A 21,884-nucleotide genomic window follows, 5' to 3' on the forward strand; every position below is an offset into this window, starting at 1 on the left:
CTACTCATTTGCATTCGGGTAAATCAGAGCCATTGCCTAATCCCTACTCAGACAGTAGCCAATAATCAAAATACTGGCTGATGAGAGATTTGCAGGTAAGGGCATTTTCAATTTCTTAGGAGAAGCTGGAGGAATGAAAACCCTCTGAGACTCAGAAAGAGTATTTCTGGCTTCTAGGCAAATGGGTGTGGGAGAAATTCTCAGGTGGGAGAGGTTGCCTGGAGATCCTTAAAATAGACCACTCAAGGCTTGGAAGGTAAGGTTAGTTGCTGATGACCATGACAACCACACAAGAGAACTGGCTTTCATCTTCGGTCAGCAGGTAGACTGATAAGGAAACAGACACATTATAGTCCAGCTGGGTCATTGAGATTCTAAGGAAATGAACAAAGAGCTGTGGCCCCAAGGATTTAGTAGGGATTTATCAGGTGAAGAGGTGGAACAAGGGCATTCAAGCAACCACTGAGTGGCAGAGGGCGTGGGGTTGGGGGGTGTGTGTGTGTACATGCACGTGCGTGAGGGTGTGTGCGTGTGTGCAGTGCACATGGTGGTGGTGGTGTTGAGCTGTAGGTTCTGGGAAATGGATGTGTGTTTGAGGAGCAGAGGTGAACAGATGAGGAGTTGCGAGATCAGGTGGTCAGAAGATTAATCTGAAAATTAAAACAGACTTTTTAACAACACTGTACATGTTGGGAATTCAAATCTTTGATCAAGCACGAAAGTTAACAGTAGTTGTAAATCACTCCCTTGCTTAAGAATCTGTCATGGCTTCTTGTTGACCACAGGATTAGCAGTCTTTAATTCAAGTCTCTCCACCCTGAGGCCCCTTTGTTCATCTCTACCTTTTCCCATTCAGTCCCAGCTAACTGCCCTCTGCCTCCACCAAGATGCTTTATCCTTCTAAAACATATCCCACTCTCATCGCGTGTGTGTTTCCCTGATGAAAACGCCCTACTATTGAAACGTACCCAGCCCAGGTGTCCTTCCTGCTGGATCATCCCTTGTGAGTGCAGCTCACACTGACACGTACCGTTTCTGAAATCAGGCATCCCCAAAGACTGCTTATGGAGTGTGAATTAGTGCAAACTGAAAAAAGAAAATTATCAAGAGCCTCATAAATGATCATATTCCACAGAGAGTTCTCAAAGGACTAATAAAAACATCTGAAAAGCCATTCACCCTTGTTAGTAATCAAGAAAATGCAAATTAAAGCAAATTAGATTAATATTCAGATAACACTTTCCATCTCTTAATTTGGCAATGGAAAAATGCTGATGCTTGGAGTTGATGACAGTGTGAGGAGGGTAACTTGGTAAAATCTCTGGCAGGACCCCTTTGGCAATGTGAATGAAATACACCTGCCAGTTGACGGAGAATCCCACCTCTAGGAATTTATCATAAAGCAATGACGGATAAACAGAAGAATCTATTTATGTGTGTTCTTTGCAGCAGTATTTTCATAGGGAAAATTCAGATCTACTATCTAAATGTCCACTAACAGAGGTAAAGTAAAATAGTAAAACAGATAGTAAGTTTGGCTATAGCCATATACTGGCATATCATGCAGCCATTAAAATGATGGAAATTATTTAGTAAAGTGAAATATAATTGTTCTATTGTTAAGTGAAAAAACACTGGTTGAGAAAGAGTACGTATGATTTGATTTGGGGAGGTTCCCAAGACCAACCTCAGGTTCAATAATTCCCTAGAAGGACTCACAGAACTCAGCAGAGCTGTTATGCTCATGGTTACGGTTTACAACAGGGGAAGGACATAGATTGACATCAGTAATGGGAGAGGGCTCACAGCACAGTGCTCAGGGGAGACCGGCTGAAAGCTTCTAGCTGCCCCCTCCCAGTGGAGCTGGGCGGACAGTGCGTATTTCTCCCAGCCACAATGTGTGATATTAAATACGGAATATCGCCAACCAGGGAAGTTCACCTGAGCTTTGGTGTCTAGAGTTTTTACTGGGGCTGGTCACACAGACATGCCTGACCACCCCCTATGGCTGACCTTAGTCTCTAGCTCCTTCAAAGGTCAAGCCGATACGAAGTGACCCAAAGCCCCCACCCATGAATCTCATTGTTAGAACAGACTATCTGGCCCAAGGCTCGCAGGTCAAGAAAGGCACTCATCATTCAGGATATTCCAAGAGCTTAGAAGTTACCTCCCAAGAACTCAACACAAAGGACCAAACCTATCTTTGGTCAAGGTTAATCCTTCCCTGCACAGGCCAGCCCCTGGCCCTTTTCCAAACATGACCATGTCTGTCCAAGCATCTCCATTTCGTATAGTGTTTATATAACAGACACAGCAAGAGTATCCGTATGAATATGCCTAATATTTGGAGAAGCCACTGTGGTGTAGGAAAAGATTTAAATAAACAACTAATCCATTCTATAAAGCCATTACACACATTTTTATAATTTTGTATTAATTTGATTCCTCAATTTCTCCCTTCATTTACAGCTAATTGTACCTTATGATAAACTGTGCAGAACTATTGAGCATAGAAATTAGCTGATGGCTCACAAAATCCAGTTCTTCCTCAGGTCAGTAATTTTCCATCAGTATTGCATCCCAAGGAGGTTTTAACTCAGGCTCCCAATATATTTGATTATCATTATTAGTATTATCATAAAACTTATCTACCTAAGGTAGTTGAATCTCAGCAACAACACCAGTGTTATACCAGATCACGCATATCATGGTCATGGCACAGTTCAACTTCATGACAGAACGAATATAGGGGTGTTTGCTATGCCTTCCCAACAGAACTGGCCCTTGTGCATTGTTATGGGCTGAATTGTGTCCCCTAGAAAGATATATTGAAGTTCTAACTCCTGGCACCTGTGAACATGACCTGATTTGGAAGTAGGGTCATTGTGCATGAATTAGGTAAGATGAAGTCATACTGGGATAGAGAGGCCCCTAATCCAATATGACCGATGTCCTTATAAGAAGAGAGGAGACACACTCAGAGAAGAGGGCCACGTGAAGACCAGTGTGAAGACAGAGACAGAGATTAGAGTGATGCAGCCTCAAGTCAAGGACAGCCTGGGACCACCAGAAGCTTGAAGAGGAAGGCAGCTTCTTCCCTAGAGCCTTTAGAGAGAGGGCGTGGCCCTGCCAACACTTAGCTTCAAACTTCTCACCTCCAGAACTGTGAGAGAATACATTCCTGCTGTTTAAAGACATCCAGGTTTGTAGTAATTTGTTGAGTCAGCTGTAGGAAACTAACACACCCATTTGTCAGATATTATTATAGAGGCATCATTATGACAGGCCGGGGTTCAGTTATTTCCGGGTTCCAGGTCAGCTGGGGACACAGCCAGGCACCCTGTCTCAGCTCGCAGGCTTGTACTCAGACTGGTTTCCATTGTGCACTGGTATGTAGCAGGGCCCACCTCCCTCCTGTGGTGAGGACGTGGGTGGTATTCAGAATAGTTCTGATGCCTGCCAACTGTGTTAAAGAATACATCTTATTCTGATCTGTTCTTGGGGGGAGGGCAGTCATAGTGTGTTGATGTAAATTACCAGAGGATTTCTGTGGGTTTGGAGGTCCACAGGAGTCCCATGGATGTTCTCTCGATTCTCAGCATCTAGAATGGAGGGTCACTGCCCCATGGCTACTTCAGCCTCCGTTGGAAGTAAAATAGTCAAGAGACCTCGCTGGGGAACAAGCCCTTTCCCAGCACTGGGATCTCACAGTATCGCACATTATTTGTTGAGTTTAGCCCACTCACTTCACCAAAGCTTCCTTATCTTTCATGCTGACCTTCATCACTTGCCTTCCTCCTGGAAGTGAATTCCCTTGAATCTGCTTATTCTAGTGAATACATTTTTTCCCACTGACTGCCGCTCCTCATTATAAGTGAGTTCAGCTTGTCCCACAGGGCCTAGACCGGCATCCGTCTCTCCAAAAGCCCCTTTTTTGTCTTGTGGGCTGTGTTTAATCCACCGTGCATGTGGTCACCCTTGTGTACTAATGACCTGAGTGCAGTGCAGTTAGAATAGACGTTTTGACCCCAAATATTGGGTCCCCCATTCTAGGGTGAGATGAGTGGTGGTCCCACCTAGATGCAATTTAGTCTGATGCCGTAGAGTCTCCCATAGCCTTTCTCTTCTCAGTGTGGGGCCGTTCCCCAGGGGAATTCATACCCACCATGTGATGCTTACTGCTTCAACCCCATCAGAAATCCATTGTCTTTTCCTATTCTGTTGGATAGCTTTCTACCCAGAAAACAAGGGTGAAATGTACATAGGCTTGGCACACTGTGTCATGTCAGGTATGCAGCTTCTATGTTATAACCAGGGATCTTTCTAAGCATTTAATCATCCAGATTTACAGTCTCACAGCTATCACTTGGCTGAGGGTTGTACACTGCATCGTCCGATGGCCATGTGGGGAGTAGTTCTTGGAAATTCCTTTCCAAGTGATGTCCTCTGTAGTAGACGCAGGGCTAGTCTTGGCCCCGGATCAGTATTCAAGGAAGAGCGAGCGCTCACGTGCGTGAGGCTGGGTCAGTGCGGGTGGACACATGGTGGGGACTTCCCATGGGCCCTGAAGTTATGGTTCATGCACATGAAGGAGGGAGGTGGAGAGAAGGCACAGGACTGCAACGGTCAGGCTAAAACTTCTCTGTGCGGCTGTGATGCAACCCGGTCCCCCTCCCTGGGGGTGGTGAGTGCAGGGCTTGAAGACCTGAGCCCTTGGCAAATGCCCTCTCCCAAGGGCCTGAATCAAAATGGTTACCCTAAAGGTGGTAAAAACAGGAAATAAGACTAAATTTTAAAAAGTTTGAACTATTATGTGGAGGGCAGTGGCCCCAAAGTGTAGCTGTGATATCCCTGTGACATCCCCGCCCCACCTTTGCAGAGTTGACGTCATAGATGACAGTTGGTTTTGTTAAGGGGACTCGTCCCGTGGAGCTTCTTCTAGTGATTATGTCTGGACGCGGCCAGCGCAGCAATCCATATACTTCCAAGTGATCTTGTCAAATGACCCAATGTCTGCTATTCGTTCCTTCTCCTCAGTTGTCCCTGAAAACAGTTGTCTTCTTGAGAAGAATAAATATTTCCCCCCAAATCAATCACATAATACAGTACAGGTGTCAAGGCAAGTCATTTTGATTCAGAATAAATTCAGCTAGCTGCTTTACTCTATTTGCTGGTTTCATGTTAAGATGATTCATATTAAGTCATTTTTCTTTCCCATGTGTCCCGGACTTGTATTTTATAACACCAGCCGGGGACACCAATTAAACTTTAGAGTTCACTTCTGCAGTGCTTAAGCTGAGATTTGTAATGACATGTCTGGCAGTACTCAGTATATCTCCTACACTTGTAATGATTTAAAGGGAACACCATGGTTACTGCTTGGAATCAAAGCGAATGAACTCTGTAAATTTAATTTAGAGGAGTTATAGCATGATCACCCAGAAATATATTACAGAATCTTCTTGTATTTTTGACAAAGCCCCGGGTGTGCTTCTAGCAAGATCTGTGATTTAACCAGGAATGTTTTCTTTACAGTGAGTACAGAATAGGGACACTTGCCCATTGGCCCAGCTTCAGAACTAGCACTTGACCAGCAGAAGTGCTGTTCTGGTTCTGCTCCACACGAGTACAGACCTTATTCCGTCCAAGAAGGAGAAGTCAGGCTGGGGGCGGAGCCATCCACAGGTAGGTCCAGGTTGGGCGCCTTCTCCGAAAGCGCACGCGGAGCAGCAAGGCGGCATCTTCCGTTCACATCTTTGCAAAGGGGTTGGTGTCTGTCCATCTGCAGAACCGGAGGGCAGACCCTTTATCCCTGAGTTGCCTTCAGTTCCGCAATACAAGGAACGTAATTGCATTTAAAAGAACAGAAATGCTCTGCTGTCACTCCCCTTTCACATTGCCTTTGTTCATCCACGAATATTTATTGATTGATTGAATTAGCGGTTATGTTTCCTGACATCCATTCATGCGCCAGCCCTTTGCAGTCGAGATTTAACTGTGCTGCCCTGCGACGGGATGTTAGCCCTCCCGGCTCCTCTCTCTCTCCCGCCAAGCTCCACGGGGCTGAGAGTCAAGCCGATGATAATCCACAGAATGAGGTTTTTAAATCGTCATTCATCCATGCAAGGTGTCTCTTGTTTTGTTTTGTTTTACTTTATTTCCACCCCAGCCTCACTCCCATTTCCTTCATTACCATTCCACAGGTAATGACTATCATATTTTGCTTTTTTTTTTTTTAATTTTTATTTATGTTATTTATTTATTTATTTATTTATTTGGCTGTGTTGGGTCTTCGTTTCTGTGTGAGGGCTTTCTCTAGTTGTGGCAAGCGGGGGCCACTCTTCATCGCGGTGCGCGGGCCTCTCACTATCTCGGCCTCTCTTGTTGCAGAGCACAGGCTCCAGACACCCAGGCTCAGTAGTTGTGGCTCACGGGCCCATTTGCTCCGTGGCATGTGGGATCTTCCCAGAGCAGGGCTTGAACCCGTGTCTCCTGCATTGGCAGGCAGATTCTCAACCACTGCGCCACCAGGGAAGCCCCTATCATATTTTGCTTTGCATGTAACATATATTTTATACAAGGATATAAGTACATATGCATATCCTTAATTATTCATGGATCCTTGCAAAAGTTTTGTTGCTCTGTATGCAGGTTTTTAATGTTAATAAATTCCATTGCTTTATGAATCTAATTTTGTTTCTTACCTTTTCACTCTGTACTATATTTTTACGATATACGATTTAAGATCGCTGTGTATGTATCTAGTTGGTGACTTCTCATGGCTATACAGCATTCTGAGTGCGTTCCACCTTGTTTTAAATAACGACTTGACAGATACTTCAGACGCTGACAACTCCTGGCTACTACAAACACTTCAAGAGTTCACTCCTGGCTTCAAAGTTTCCTCCTAGTCCTGCTGTACTAGATCTTAGGGAGTAAGCTCTTATTTAGCCTTTTTATATCTTTCACGACTTAAAAGCTTGCCCTTATGTTCCATTTTAGCTATTGCCTTCCTAGACCTAAGAATTTCATCTTCCAACTTTCCAACAAAATAAGTTCATTTTCATCATCTTGGCCTTTTTCATCTCTGCCACATCTTAATTTACATTTTATAACTTGAATTTCTATATTTAGAAGAGATGACTAACTTTCTCATGCTTTGGTTCCAGGGACTTAAAAAGAATGTCGGCTTCATTCCTTTGGTGAAGACTTCGCATATGTGTTTATTTATCTGTGCCAAGAGATTTTACTCACCTTGTACCCAGAGGATGAATTAAGACAAATGGAAAGATAATGGAAATGCAGGGGGAAAAAACAAAAACAAAAGCCAACCTTGCATTCTCTTCCTGGCAAACTGCTTTGAGCTGCGGTCCTTTGCAGGCATGTTGGCGTGTTTGTGGGAGGGGAATGGTTGCTGGTAGAAAGGAATCTTCCAGGGCAGGGATTATTTAGCCCAGGTTTCTCTGAATTCATGGACTTCAGAGTGACCAAGGCAAGATGTGCATATGTTAATGATGACTCATATAATACTTGCTCTCAAGAGTTAGCTTTCAAACACAGGTTCTTTGGGGAGGACATAAACTCTTTTTCAAAAAATAATAACACAATTGTTTCCTCTTTTCTGTCTTCTGCTAAGTCCATCAGGCCATGTCATCACCAACAAAGAGTAAAATTGGATGTTTTCTTCAATGTACCTCTCCCCCCGCTGTTCTCCCTCCTACCCTTCTCTGCTTCCCTACTCCCCATTCATTGAAAAGATATTGCCTTCTGCAAAATAAAATCGCTGTCTTCCTGGAGCTTGCTGATCTTGGTGTCCACATGGCTGAGGGCAGGGAGACTGGGGAAGGGAGGAAGCATGTGGTGCTCAGATGCTTTTGCTGCCCACGGTAAATCCTGAATTGGCTGGCTCACCCTTTTAAAATTCGTTTGTCATGAACTTTTACAAGCGCTGATTTTCTTTTCTCGGGGGACTTTCTGACATTCTCCCCACACCTGTTGGATCACACTTGCAAATCCCAACAAAGAACCTCAGGGCACAACGCCTTCTAAATAGACTTCAGAGTTATTTCTATTGATTGCCTTTGGGAATCGCTGAAGCACAGAGAGGTTGGGCTTTTAAAAGGAATTCACACTTATTTGGTGTACATTTCAATGCTTCACTGAAAGCTGATTAGCAGGAAATGGCTTCCCAGTGGTAACTGAAGACTAGAAAATGGGACTAAGAACTAAGAACTGCAGCCCTTAATGTACAGGAGTGCATTTAGAAAGATCTGCATCTCCAGACACGTTGTAAATTCCTGTTACCTAGTTCACTGGCCTGGATCTATTTGTCCATGACCCAGCGTTACTCCCTCATCCCAAATTGGGCTCAGAATATACTCTGGACATCATGGAGCTCCAACCATAATTCACCAAGCTGTGTGTAAACTAATCCAAAACCTGAAGCCAGTATCCATTAAGCCACTTTAAGAAAAATGGGGTGCAGGGAGGAACTTGCGGCAAATGGAGGTTAACGATGGATGCATCCACACGGGACCTGTCTTTGTGGAGCGAGCAGTTCACCACAGCTTTTGGAAAGATTATATTCCAAAGAGATGTGTACTTCAGTGCCTGAAACTTTCTTTGCTGAAGGTTGAAAATAGCTTCTAAGAGAATCAGGTGGAACAAAACACAAAGAATCGCTTTTAGGATAATTAAAACTATTTTGGACTCTTTTATTTATCAATCCGGTTTCTAACATAATTTTAGTTAAATGAAAGACATTCACAAAGAATAGTAGGCACACATACATGATTTCCTTCTTTCATTCTAGTTTACATGCTGTTGCTTTTAGAGAGCAAAATTTCGTGTTATTTCACAGGGATGGAAGCCTAATTGGCTTTACAGAAAGAATATTAGCCCAGCTTTTCACAACCCTAACCTCTGCAGTTCACCATGCTCACTGAAAAAAAAAACAAAAAACAAAAAGAAACCTGACAAAACAAAAAGAATCAGTAACATTGAGAACTGTTTCTTGGCCTACCAGATGGGAGGAATCTCCATGTTTCCATAACCATCTCAGAGCCCAGCAGTTGCTGGAAAAATATTGAGACTCGGAAAGCGGTGCAGCCCCTATAAGTAGACTTGCTCTTAAAGCACATTTTCATCTGGAAAATAAACTCGTAAGTGCCTGCTGGGTATTAATACCCATGTGCCCAGGTATCTTTATTACCTTTTGCTAGTCTTTGCTCCATGGGAGATAACCAACTTTTCAACACGGTTTCCCTGTTTCATTGAGTTTCACGAACCACTTGCATCCAAAAAATACTGCTGTGAAATAAATTTAAAGTTTCCAACAACATCATGCAGGGTGTGTGTAGTGTAGGCACAGGGCCATTGGGCTACGTGAAACAGTCACATTTGCTTTTCAATGTTGTCTTATTTATAATCATACTGGGGCATGTGTAAGCAACAAGTCACAACCAGGTGGGAACTTAGGGTTTTATACATGTGGTGTTTTGATTTCTCTGGTCTTTGGCTGTGTTGCATCTCCCAGTGTTGACGGATTAGCTCCCTGGCAGTCTACCTGACTTATAATCTAGTAATTGTACAGCAATGCTTCATGTCTCTACACTCCTGGACATGGATGTGTGGTTTCTTTTGATGTGACTTACAACCACGAGCTGGAAAGTAAGTCTCCCCATAGATCCATTGCCTTTGGCCTTTATATTTGGGTTTCAAAGTATCCACAGCCAAGAATCTGCGGCACCTCACCGTTGTCTCATGAAGTGGATAAAACGGCTCTATCTTACACATGAGGCAAAAAGGAACAGAGGTTCAGCGAGCTGGCCAAGGTTACAGAGCACCTCAGGGAGAGAAAAAGGGTTGACTCTAGGGATCAACTCTCACCAAAACATCATTTTAAAAACGGCACCTATTGGGTTTTAGCCCAGATCAGTAAGAAACACTGTTTGCTTCTCATCTATTTCAGGATGAGGTGGTACTACTGGGACTAGCAATTTAGACCTATTTTTGGCTGGCTCATCGGAATTCAATTTAATAACTGTTGCCTTTCTTTTTGAAAACTGCTTGGCAGGATGGTGAAAAGGAAAAAAAAAAATATTAAGAGGTTCCAATCAGGCGCTAATCGTTTGGAGGTGTGAGACAGCAAGGGACCATGAAAACATTTACACCCTAAGAGAAAGGACAGGGTGAAAAAGAACGTGTGGAAGAGTAGAAAAGTACAGATCCTGTTATAGGAGGAACTAATAGTCTCATCCTGACGCTACACGGACACTGCATTTTCCCAGCGGGAGCTGTTAGCTTTTCCTTCGGAGCTTCCTATGGCTTGTGTCTTTGTGCCCAGCTCTCAGCGCCATCTGGTGGCTGGTTCGCAGATGTTCAACAACAACATTGAGATCTCCTCTCGGGCTCACGCCAACTCTTTTTCCTGTGCCTCTGAAATCCTGCTCCTCTTAGTAAAGGATGCTTATTTGTCAAACACAGGGCAACAGGAAATTTTCCAATAAAGCCTCTCAAACTCTTATCCCCAGATCGTCAATAAAAACTCCCACACAACAGGTCTCTCTCTCTCACCTTTTTTTTTTTTCTTTTCTGTTTTGAGCAGTTGTTTGAAAGCCACAAGGGAAATGTTGTCTTATATACTATGAAGGGCCAGAGAAGAACTTAAGAATATAACCTCTTACCTCCTGAGCTACTAGCATCCTTGAGCTCAAGGGAGTACATTGAGAGCGCAGATGGGGACTGATTTTGCATTCATTTGAAGACCCCAATCCTAGCAACTCAAAACAGAGATGCTTGCTTTATACACGGAGGATGTTTCCTGCACAAACAACCCGAAATCAACCGTCAGCTTCTCCTGCAACTTGAAAACAACCTCTTATTTAAAGAAAACTTTTTGGTTTTGTTCTGATTCTTTTATTATTTAAAGAGACTACCACTAGCCTCTTTGTGCTTGATTGGTAAGGTATTGGGTTATAAGACACCAGGCTTTTGCAGGATATGATTGACAAAGCAGGACTGGGCCCTGAGCTTGGGTCATAATGTCATGGTTGCCTGGGGAGCTGGAAAAAAGAGCTGTCTTCTTTTCTGCACATAAACAAAATTATTTAGCATTTAAGAAGGTACTGTATGTGGCCTTCACAAATAAATTTAGGAACTTGGGTGAAGATTGCAGTCCCAAAGAGAAGATTTCCAGCACGCATTTGGCCCTTTACTTCATTACTTAATACCTCATCCACTTTTTCTGTGTCCTGTCCGTTGGCTGGGCTGTAACCCCCTTCAGGGCAGAGGCCGTGTCATGCGTCTGTAAATCTCAAACGATGCTGAGGTGGGAGAAACACTCATCCCTGCAGTCGTCCCGGTGCCCTACGTTTGAAAATCTGGGGAGAAGTGTTAAGGTTTTATTTTTCACTTTTTGTGGCAGGAAAAAGAAAAGAAGACAGAGAAGAGAAAGGGTGAGAACATTTTAGTATAAGGGGCTATGTTTGTTTGTTTTAATTTCTTAATCATTTTGGAAAGAAAGGGAAAGTGCTCAGACAATGTATAAAGAATAAAGCTCTCACGGCAAATGCAATAAATAATAAATTTCCATCTGGTGCTATTTGTTAAGTGCAAAAGTAATACCTATCAAATATGTATTAAGAAATCAGAAACATTTTTAAACATAATGTTTAAAATTTGCTCTTTCATTTTGAAAATATATAAAAGAATCACCATTCTTTCATTTTGAAAATATATAAAAGAATCCTTAATGGTAGTCATCTTGGTCAAATAAATAACCTTTATTTTCAATATGTCATTTGTAAATGTTATGTTGTTCTAATATTTGGTCATTAATAAATGCTTTTCATGTTAAATGCATTTTATGGAAGAATGATGAAGACCTTTTTAAATAAAGGGTGGTTATGACAGTGCCCGAGGTCAGCAACTGTAAAAGGGCACTAGAATTCTCTTTTGTTTTATGACCTTGACTTGAATGTGAATTAACTGGTCCACTGTCTCCTTTGGAATGTGTCGGGCACTGGTGCCATGTGCAGCTCTGGATAACATTTTCCATCACTCAAGAAACTGAGGTCCTCCAATAAGTCAGGCATCCCGAGTACACTGAATATATAACCCAAATGAACTAGAATTTTCCATTTTCTACAGGCAGGCCGTCAGAACAATAGCACCAGTACCTTTTTAACCTCATCTTACACCTCCTTCCAGGGGGAGAAAGAAAAAAGGGATATTTAATTCCTCAGAATGTTGGAGTCTAAGAAAAATTTTGATGTACTTATTAAGTATAACAGCCTGAACTCTAAGGATCATAAATGGTAGTCATTCTAGAAATAACTTTTGTGTAATCTTCTTTGAAAATAAATAAATGAAATTATTTTTTGGATGCTCCAGTAGGAGCACTGTCCCACTTGCCTACACACACAGTCGATTATTTTTAAATAAATAGTTACTTGCTGGAATTAGTTGATCAAGGTTCCTGATTAAACTGAGGTCTGGTTGACCAGACATGTCCATTCTCTGAGAAGCAATAATCAGTTACCAGGTTGTGATGAACCTGAGCTTCAAATGTATCTGCCAAAGAAGGTCCCTGAATCACGGCAGTGTGTCTATTTACGATGGAACAATACATGGAAGTAGATGAGTTAAAATATGGCAGGGTTTTCCACATGATTCCAGAGTAACAGCAATAACAATACTAGCAGTCACAACTTGGCTTTATTTTGGTTCATCCATTCAGAGGACACTGTCTGCTAGGATCTTGTCCCGGGGCTTAAAGACTAGAGATTTAAAGCAAAATAAGAAGAGCAACCTAATTTATGCATTTACTAGGAAGTATCCATACTCTTGCTACCAACTATAAAAGAAACAGAGCAGACAAATCTTAACATCTGGCTCTAATTCCCCACTGAGGTGCTTACACACACGTACAATCTAACCCAATATGTTGTAGGTAAAGCAGAGGGAAAATTTTTTGTAACAGCTGGTCACCAGGTATCGTAGCTGATAGTTACAGACATTGGATAGAGCTAAGACTGCAGACGTGGAACAGTATTATCTTGCAGAAACTGATGAAATATAAAACCAACGATCCCAACAGGAAACTGCTTCCTTGGTTCTGAAAGCTGGTCTCAGTTGTACTGATCATGTTGTCACACAAGAGGGGCCACACCCCCTCTTCCTCCAGCTGTTTCTGGTGGGAACTCTCAGAGAGCTGCACAGACTGAGGTCTCTATGAGAACTGTCAAATCGTAGGTTCTCTCTGCCCCATCTCTCCTTTTCCAATTCACAGGACACCAAAAGAAATATTACGTGAACACGAACTAGTTACTACAATAGCCCATTAGAGGCTGACTCTATGTAAAAGGAAGAAAATGCTGGAAGCCATGTATACTGTACATCAGCTTTTCTCAAGAAAAAATATCCACATTCTAAGGGCTCTGAAAAATGTAGGAAGCTTGCCCTGTTACCATAGGTTTTTAGAACACCTCTAAACACACAAAAAATAGGACAGATAGTACCTACAAATTTCAACCACTGCTTAAACTCTAAAAGCATTTTTTGTATTATTTTGTTTTGATACAGAAGGGGAAACTCAGCTATAAAGAAATATCAGAAAGTATTTCTTGTGGTTGTCAGTCTCAGGAGTTTTCTGTCGCTTGCCTCCCCCAACTTGTGCTAATATTTTTAGGATGTGCTCAGGAGTATGAAGTAGGGTGCTTCTGTCCCTTGCCCTCCTCCCCAGTCACTCCCCCTGCCCTCATCCCATCACCAAAGAGCCTCCCCTCAAATGAGCCATTCCTTTTTGCTTTCGTCAATGGTCTCTGTGAAGTTGGGGTCATTGCTCATGATGGCGGCGTCCGCGCTCTCTGCTGACTCTGCTCCCTTGGCCTCGTTGGTGTGGTAGGTGCCCTTGTGACGGAACATGTACCGGATAAGGAAAACCAAGGTGCAGAGGATGGTGAAGATCACCACGGCGATGACCCCTGGTGGAGACAGCAGAGGAACTAGAGGTTAACCAAATCCTGTATATCCCGCCAACACTCTTCCCCTGCTTCACCATCGTTCCCTCAAGTGCTGCCCTCTCCCGTACGAAACACAGAACCCCAAAAGGACAACAATGATGTGGACTAACAACGTTGCTGCCACATCAGTAAACAGAGGATGCTGCAGCCGTCAGCCACTACAGCTGCCCCAGATGGGGAGCCCTGAGGGAACTCAGGATGAGAAAGCACAGGATACTGGCCCCAGAGAGCTGAGGTGCCTATCAAAGGAATGATTTCAGTGAGCCCAGACTCTTGCATCTTCCCATATATAGAAAAGCGCTAAATTCCTTAACTTGAGATGTCTGGTTTTCTTTAATGAATAGTAATCTTTTGATGTTCCGACTACCTGGTCTTTGTTGCAAAAACTCCTCTGTATCCCGGCTCCTCGCGTCTCTTCAGAGCAGCCCCTCAGAGTTACCTGAGATGCTGTGTCCTGAGCTTAAGTCCTCAGTTTTGTCCACTGAATAAGACATAATTCTCAACTTTTAGGCTGCGCATTTTTTTCAGTCAACAACAACAACAAAAACTAACAGAACTGAAAGGAGAATTAGACCAAATCTCAATTATATTTGGAGATTTCAACATTCTTCTCTTAGTAATGATAGAACAATTAAACAGAAAATCAGTAAGAATTTAGGAGACCTCAAAAACACTATTAACAAACTTGACCTAAGGAAGTAATACCAATCCTATACATATGTTTGGAAATAGAGGAGAAGGATACACCACTCAACTCATTTTATGAGGCCAGCATTATACTGACACTAAAACCAGACAAACACATTATAGGAAAAGAAAATGATGGAGCCATATACCTTCTTAATAAAATTTTAGTATCAAACCCAGCAATAGGTAGAAAATAATATATTATGACAAAGTGGTGTTAATTCTAGGAACGTAAGATTGATTTAATATTAAAAAATTAAGCAATGTAATTTACCACATTAAACAAATAAAGGAGAAAAACCATATGATCATCTTAATAGCTGCACAAAAGCATACGACAAACTTCAATACCCATTCATCATGAAGCCTGTCAGTAAACTATCAAGAGAAAGACACTTTTCAACCCGATAAAGGGCATCTTTGAGAAATCTACAGCTAATATTGTATTGAATAGTGAAAGATTAAACACATTCTCCCTAAGGCAAGACTGTCAGGTCTCAACACCTTTATCCATGATTGTACTGAAAGCCCTAGACAGTGCAATAAAGCAAGAAGAAGACATAAAAAAGTGTACAGACTGGGAAGAAGAAAGAACACTATTCTCAGGTGATGGGATTGTCTATGAAGAAAATTCTAAGGAATATAAAAAAAAAGGTTGCTAGAACTAACAATAAATTTAGCAAAGTGAAATTTGTATTTTTACATATTAGCAAGAAACACTTGGAAATGAAAGTAATAAAATAATGCCATTTATAACAGAACAAATTGAACACAGATGCTCTAGACTGTACACTGAAAATCATAAAACCTTGCTGAGAGAAACTAAAGGAAACCTGAATAAATGGATGAACATACCATATTTCAATGTCAATATTGTTAAGATGTTCATTTATAGATCTAATGCAATCCTAATGAAAATCACAGCAAACTTTTTTTGGTAGAAATGTATAAGCTGATTCTGAATTTTATATGGCAGTACAAAGGACCCAGAATAGTAAAAATACTTTTGGAAAAAAAAAAGAAATGATTGTAGCAGTTACACTGCTTATTTCAAGACTTACTATAAAGATACAACAATAAAATAAGCATGGTATTGGCCAAAGAAAGACATATAGATCAACAAAATGGAATAGAAAACCCAGAAAAAAGACATACACATATGCAGCCAATTGATTTTTGACAAAAGTGCCATGGAAATTAAATTGGAAAAAAATATAGACTTTTCAAGAAGTGATCTTGGAATAACTAGATATTCATTTGGCAAATAATAACTTTGACTTTTATCTCATACTATATATAGGTGTTAACTCAAAGTGATTATAGACTGAAAAATAAAAATGAAAACTATAAAACTTCTAGGAGAAAACACAGGAGAAGATCTTCACAACCTTGGGGTAGGCAGATTTTTTAGAAAGAATTAAAAAAATCACAAACTATAAAAAGGTTAGAAAAATTGGACTTTATCAAAATTAAAATCTCCTGCTTTTCAAAAAATACCATTAAGAAAATGAAAAGGCAAGTCACAGACTAGGAGAAAATATTCACAATACATATGTCTGAGAAAGGACTTGTATCCAGAATGCAAGAAGAACACTTACAACTCAATAGCAAGAAGTCAAAAAAGTCTAATTAAAAGATGGGAAAGATTTAAACAGACATTTCACAAAAGATTTGCAAGTGGCAATAAGCACATGAAAAGATGCTTGACATTACTAGTCATCAGATAACTACACATTAAAACCACAGTGAGTTACCACTATTCATCTACTAGATGGGTACAATTAAAAAGAATGACAATACCAAGTGTTGGTAAGATTGTGAAGCAACTTGATCTCTCAAATATTGCTTACGGGAGTGTAAAGTGGTTCAACCATTTTGGAAAACTATATGGGAATTTCTTATAAAGTTAAATATCTTCTTTCTATAACCCAGCAATTGCACTCCTCAGGATTACCAAAGAGAAACAAAAACTTTTGTTCACACAAGACTTGGACAAGAATATTCATAGCAGTTTTATTCAAAATAACCCAAATCTGGAAACAAACCAAACACCTGTCAACAGGTGAGTAGATAAAACAGATTATAATACCTTCATACAATGGAATACAACTTGGCAATAAAAATTAACAGACCACTGGTACATACAGCAATGTGGATAGATCTCAAAAACGTTATGTCAGGACTTCCCTGGTGGTGCAGTGGTTAAGAATCCTCCTGCCAATGCAGGGGACACGGGTTTGAGCCCTGGTCTGGGAAGATCCCACATGCCGTGGAGCAACTAGCCCGTGCGCCACAACTACTAAGCCTGCGCTCTAGAGCCTGCAAGCCACAACTACTGAGCCCGCGTGCCTAGAGCCCGTGCTCCACAACAAGAGAAGCCACTGCAATGAGAAGCCCACGCACCGCAACGAAGAGTAGCCCCTGCTTGCCACAACTAGAGAAAGCCCACACGCAGCAACAAAGACCCAATGCAGCCAAAAATAAATAAATTAATTAAAAAACCAAAAACGTTATGTTGAGTGACAGAAGGCACAACAGATTACATACTATGTGATTCCATTCATATGAAACCCTAAAAGAGGCAAAAGTAATCTATGTGACAAAAGCAAGTGGGGAAGAGGGAAGGATGAATTACAAAGAGGGCACAAGAGAACTTTTAGTGGATGGAAATGTTCTGTCTTGACTGTACCTGTGGTTATGGGTACATGTGGCTGTCAAAAGTCACTGACCTGCTACACTTAAATAAGTGTATATTATACTTCAATAAAGTTGATATTAAAAAAACAAAAACAATGAGGATAAGGATTATACCAGAACTTTGAACAATGTGCTTTGAGCACCATTTTGAATGTATTCTAATTCCACAGTCACATATATATACAGGTGTTTACTTTCTTCCTGGGGAAAATAAACCTACTCACTAAGCTGAGTTGATTGGCTGAATTTAAAACCCTTGATAAGCTTACAATATTGGCCATACTTAGAGAGGCAGGAAACATTTTTATGAAATAAGGCAGAAGAAGCAGGGAGAAAAGAAGGCAACAGGGTTATCGATACTGATCCAAACACGAGGAACTATACTAGGAGAGTCGAATTATTCTGCAGGTATTCTGGTGAGAAGAAAAGACTGGAATATTTTAGACACTCTGGCTTATTAATTTTCTTTTTAAAAAAATATTTATTTATTTGTTTATTTATTTATTTATTTTGGCTACACCGGGTCTTAGTTGCAGCATGTGGACTTCTTAGCTGCGGCATGCAGACTCTTAGTTGCAGCATGCAAATTCTTAGTTACAGCATGCGTGCGGGATCTAGTTCCCCAACCAGGGATCGAAGCCCTGCCACCTGTATTGGGAGCATGGAGTCTTACCCACTGGACCACCAGGGAAGTCCTTGCTTATTAATTTTCTGATAATTTTTATTAAGATAACTGAAACCAGACTGGCATAGTCCTTCCTGATTTTGTAGTAAGCTATTATGGACCATTTGGCATGCAAGGGGATGAGAGTGGAAAAGACTGGAGGGCATAAAGAAACGTTCTGGCTGTTGCCATGACTGCCTGCTTGCATGTTCTGATGCTGGCTAGCTCCCTACTATTCTTCTTCTTTTTTTTAATAAGTCAGCATAAAAAGTAGCCAGGTTACATTGACCACACTTTCTCCACAAGGTGGGTGTACTTCTCAATCTTCAGTCATATTTAAACAGCAAAATGAATTAAGTACAAATCCAGATAACTCCTTTTCCCCCAGACTATGGTTTTATTGAAAATGACTACTCCCCACAGATGAGAAGTTACAGGAAAGCCTGTCCTGTAAGTCATCTACCTCCGATGATGGCCGAGTTTCTGTTGACTCCATTTCTTATAGCCTGGCCTTGTCCTGGGTTATACGGAAAATCAGCACTGGCTGTAGAGGAAGAAATGAAAAGACATATATATCATTTATCCCAGATAATTTTATACCTAGTTTTTCATACAACCCTTCAACAGCCTGTTTTCCCAAATGAGATCTCCTTTTCATCTAAACACATTTTGCTGTTGTTTCCCACAAGAATCACAGCCACTTCAGTGTCTGCTGTTTGCCTTTGTACAAGTCCCAGATGGACAGCATACCTCTTTGGGAGGAGTATTAACAAATCTTAGAACTACCTGAGCTGGCCTGCTTTGGTTCCACTGACAGACAAGTTATGTATTAGAATACTTTTTCTTAAGTTTGGCTGAAATTTGCTTCCAACCCACTTTTATCCTTTTCATAACTGGTGGCTCTGGATATACTCACCAATGAGCTTTTTACAGCTTACAGCATTAGTTTAAAAAGTAATCATTAAAAAATATTTTTTAAAATTGAAGTATAGCTGATGTACAATATTATATAAGTTATAGGTGTACAATATAGTGATTCACAATTCTTAAAGGTTATACTCCATTTATAGTTATTATAAAATATTGGCTATATTCCCTGTGCTTATTTATTTTATACATAGTGGTTTTACCTCTTGACCCCCTACCCCTATCTTGCCCCTCTCCCCCTCCCTCTCCCCACTGGTAACCACTAGTTTGTTCTCTATATCTGTGAGTCTGCTTCTTTTTTGTTATATTCATTAGTTTGTTGACTTTTTAGATTCCACATGTAAGTGATATCATGCAGTATTTGTCTTTCTCTGTCTGACTTATTTCACTTAGCATAATGCCCTCCAAGTCCATCCACGTTGTTGCAAATGGCAAAATTTCATTCCTTTTTATGGCTGAGTAGTATTCCATTGTATATATATATGTACCACATCTTCTTAATCCATTCATCTGTTGATGGACACTTAGGTTGCTTCCATATCTTGGCTATTGTAAATTATGCTTCCATAAATATTGAGATTGCTTCCATATCTTGGCAATTGTAAATAATGCTGCCATAAATATTGGGGTGCATGTATCTTTTCACATTAGTGTTTTTGTTTTAAAAAGTAATCATTTCTTTAAATGAATTTTACATGGCTCTAGTAAAACATTATACACTTCAGGAATTTGTAAGAGGATAACATATTATAAGTGTTGAGAAGAATATTAACTGCCTAATAAATTTTCTATCTCTCCCTATTTCAACAAGCCTTTGCAGAATGCCTACCATATGTCAGGCACTATTCTAAGTGCTGGGGATATACAGTAAACAATAAAAAAGATTAAAATTGCTATTAATGAGAACTTTCCATGCCTCATTGAAGAGTTTGGTTTATATAGTCAAAATACTAATCTGAAGCATGGATGTGGTTTTAGTTATGACCCTATTTATAGTGAACTGCCTGAAATTATGGGGCAGCTTCCACGTTGTAACTCACACACTCATAGGACACAGTAAGATTTGGTTATCAATACACATAATTCCCCAACGTCAACCCCCCTTCAAAGACTGAGAGCTGCTTTTCAAGGATAAAGGCTTGCACCTTCACTGCTCCTCTGGGGCACAGTTTCTAGGTCTTTTGACATTGTATTTACCTTTCTCTGGACTCTATTTGGTCTACATCCTTCTAAAAAGTCAAAAGCTTCGTAGCTTGTAACCGGCCTAGTTGGGATTAACACCCAGGTAGGGTTAATTCCAAAGTCAGTAATCTTCCCTATCCTGCCTTTCAAGGGCTAGGAAGACACAGACAGGTAAGCTGTAGAGGAAATGCCAGCTTTCAGACAGTTTAGCTTACGTAGGGCCTATGGGAGGAAGAGCCTTTTCTTTGGGGTTCAGGGAGACAGACTTGTTTTGTTTGGACACATTGAATCTGAGGTGCCTAGAGGATGTATGGTGATAACTAATAGACATTTGGGTGAGTGGGGCATATGTCTCATCTCCTTTTGATAAACACAGAAATCTCCTGACCCTTAAATATCAATAATATAAATCTTCAAAATATATTTAGTAACAAAAAAATTACAGTGGCAATTTTGTCATTATTCTGTTGTTTGGTATTCATGATGCTACAAAACTGTTTGCTCTTCTGCTTCAGGTAACATGGATGGTGGGACACAGCATAGCTCCTGCCCCAAAGAGAGCTTTGCGTCCTTGGCCACAAAACTGCAGAAAAACACAGATGCCTAGAGACTGACATCCTCTCTCTGGTTCTCTTGAAGTTATTGATACAAACACTAGTGGAAGGTATGGATGTGACCTGAGATGACCCAAGGAGAATAATAAGAGCTAGAAAAGAACATTAAAAATACCCCAGGATCGCCTCTGTTATAAAATCTGAACTCCTTGACATGGGGAGGAAGGCTTCCCTTGAGATGAATTTCTCTCCTGCCTCTTTCCTCATGGAACCACTTTTCCAACTCAACATTCTAGGCACACGGATTCCTGATGCTTGAGGGGGACGTGTCTTTGCTCATTCACATGGCACTCTCTGCCAGGACACCTGGTTTGCCCCTCTTCTCTTTGTCCATTAAATCTTGCCTCTTTCCTGAAACCATCCTCGGCCACCTCAGATGAAGTGTCTGCCCTCCTTTCAATGGCTATCACCTTAATTCTCATCACTCCTTACATGGTATTCATCCTCTTAAAGACAGGGGCCAATCTTAATTATATTTGCAGCCCCAATGACAAATAGTGCAGACAAGTAGCAGAGCTAATTGGATGTTCGTTGACCGGTATAATTAAAATCAGTCCATTAAGATGTGCGTAAACATTTGTATAGCCTCTTCTAATAATAAAGTCCCCCACGCAGGTACAATTTTGAAAGTCAGCTGCCTAAACTCAACTTTACCCTTAAAGCAAGGCAGCATTCTTACTCTTCCCAACAAAGGAAAGGAACATATTGAATACAGAAAAGCTGCTAATGATTCCTGTGTCCACTCGTTTGGTTATTATCAGAAAACAGTCAGTGGAAAACCCCCAGGCCCAGCAGAAGTCCTCACGAAATTCAAGGACAGGGTTCTCTGTTTGCATGAGCATCCCTATTTTCCTGGCTTTGTTTATACCTTGAGTCTGGTTGTCCTAATGCTTGTGAATGCTTACTCCCTGGAGGCAGATCCGTTTTATCCTGGCACGCAGACTGATTTGCTACTTGGACAGATAATTTCAAATGATTTCATTGTAACTGTCCTTTCCCCTGGGTACCAACATACTCTTGGAAATGCACATAAAGAAACATGGAGGCCAAGAGACACAGATGAGGCCAAGCCACAAACCTCATCCATGA

At 41.0% G+C, this 21,884-nt stretch overlaps 1 protein-coding gene across 2 annotated transcripts in view; it reads right to left on the reverse strand.

Annotated features, from left to right (window-relative positions):
• Positions 1-8,682: 8,682 nt before the first annotated feature.
• The window catches only part of CNTNAP2 (contactin associated protein 2), a 2,085,708-nt gene continuing 2,072,506 nt past the window's right edge, over positions 8,683-21,884 (reverse strand). The window contains exons 24-25 of one of the 2 annotated variants that reach the window (XM_059933152.1): positions 18,536-18,616; positions 8,683-13,985 (exon numbers count right to left, since the gene is read on the reverse strand). In XM_059933152.1, coding sequence (XP_059789135.1) covers positions 13,786-13,985; positions 18,536-18,616 — 281 coding nt within the window. In that variant the 3' untranslated portion in view covers positions 8,683-13,785. The remainder of the gene's footprint in view (positions 13,986-18,535; positions 18,617-21,884) is intronic. The other variant, XM_059933153.1, reaches the window with a different exon arrangement.

Source organism: Balaenoptera ricei, chromosome 9, assembly GCF_028023285.1.
Source record: "Balaenoptera ricei isolate mBalRic1 chromosome 9, mBalRic1.hap2, whole genome shotgun sequence".
Lineage (NCBI taxonomy): Eukaryota > Metazoa > Chordata > Mammalia > Artiodactyla > Balaenopteridae > Balaenoptera > Balaenoptera ricei.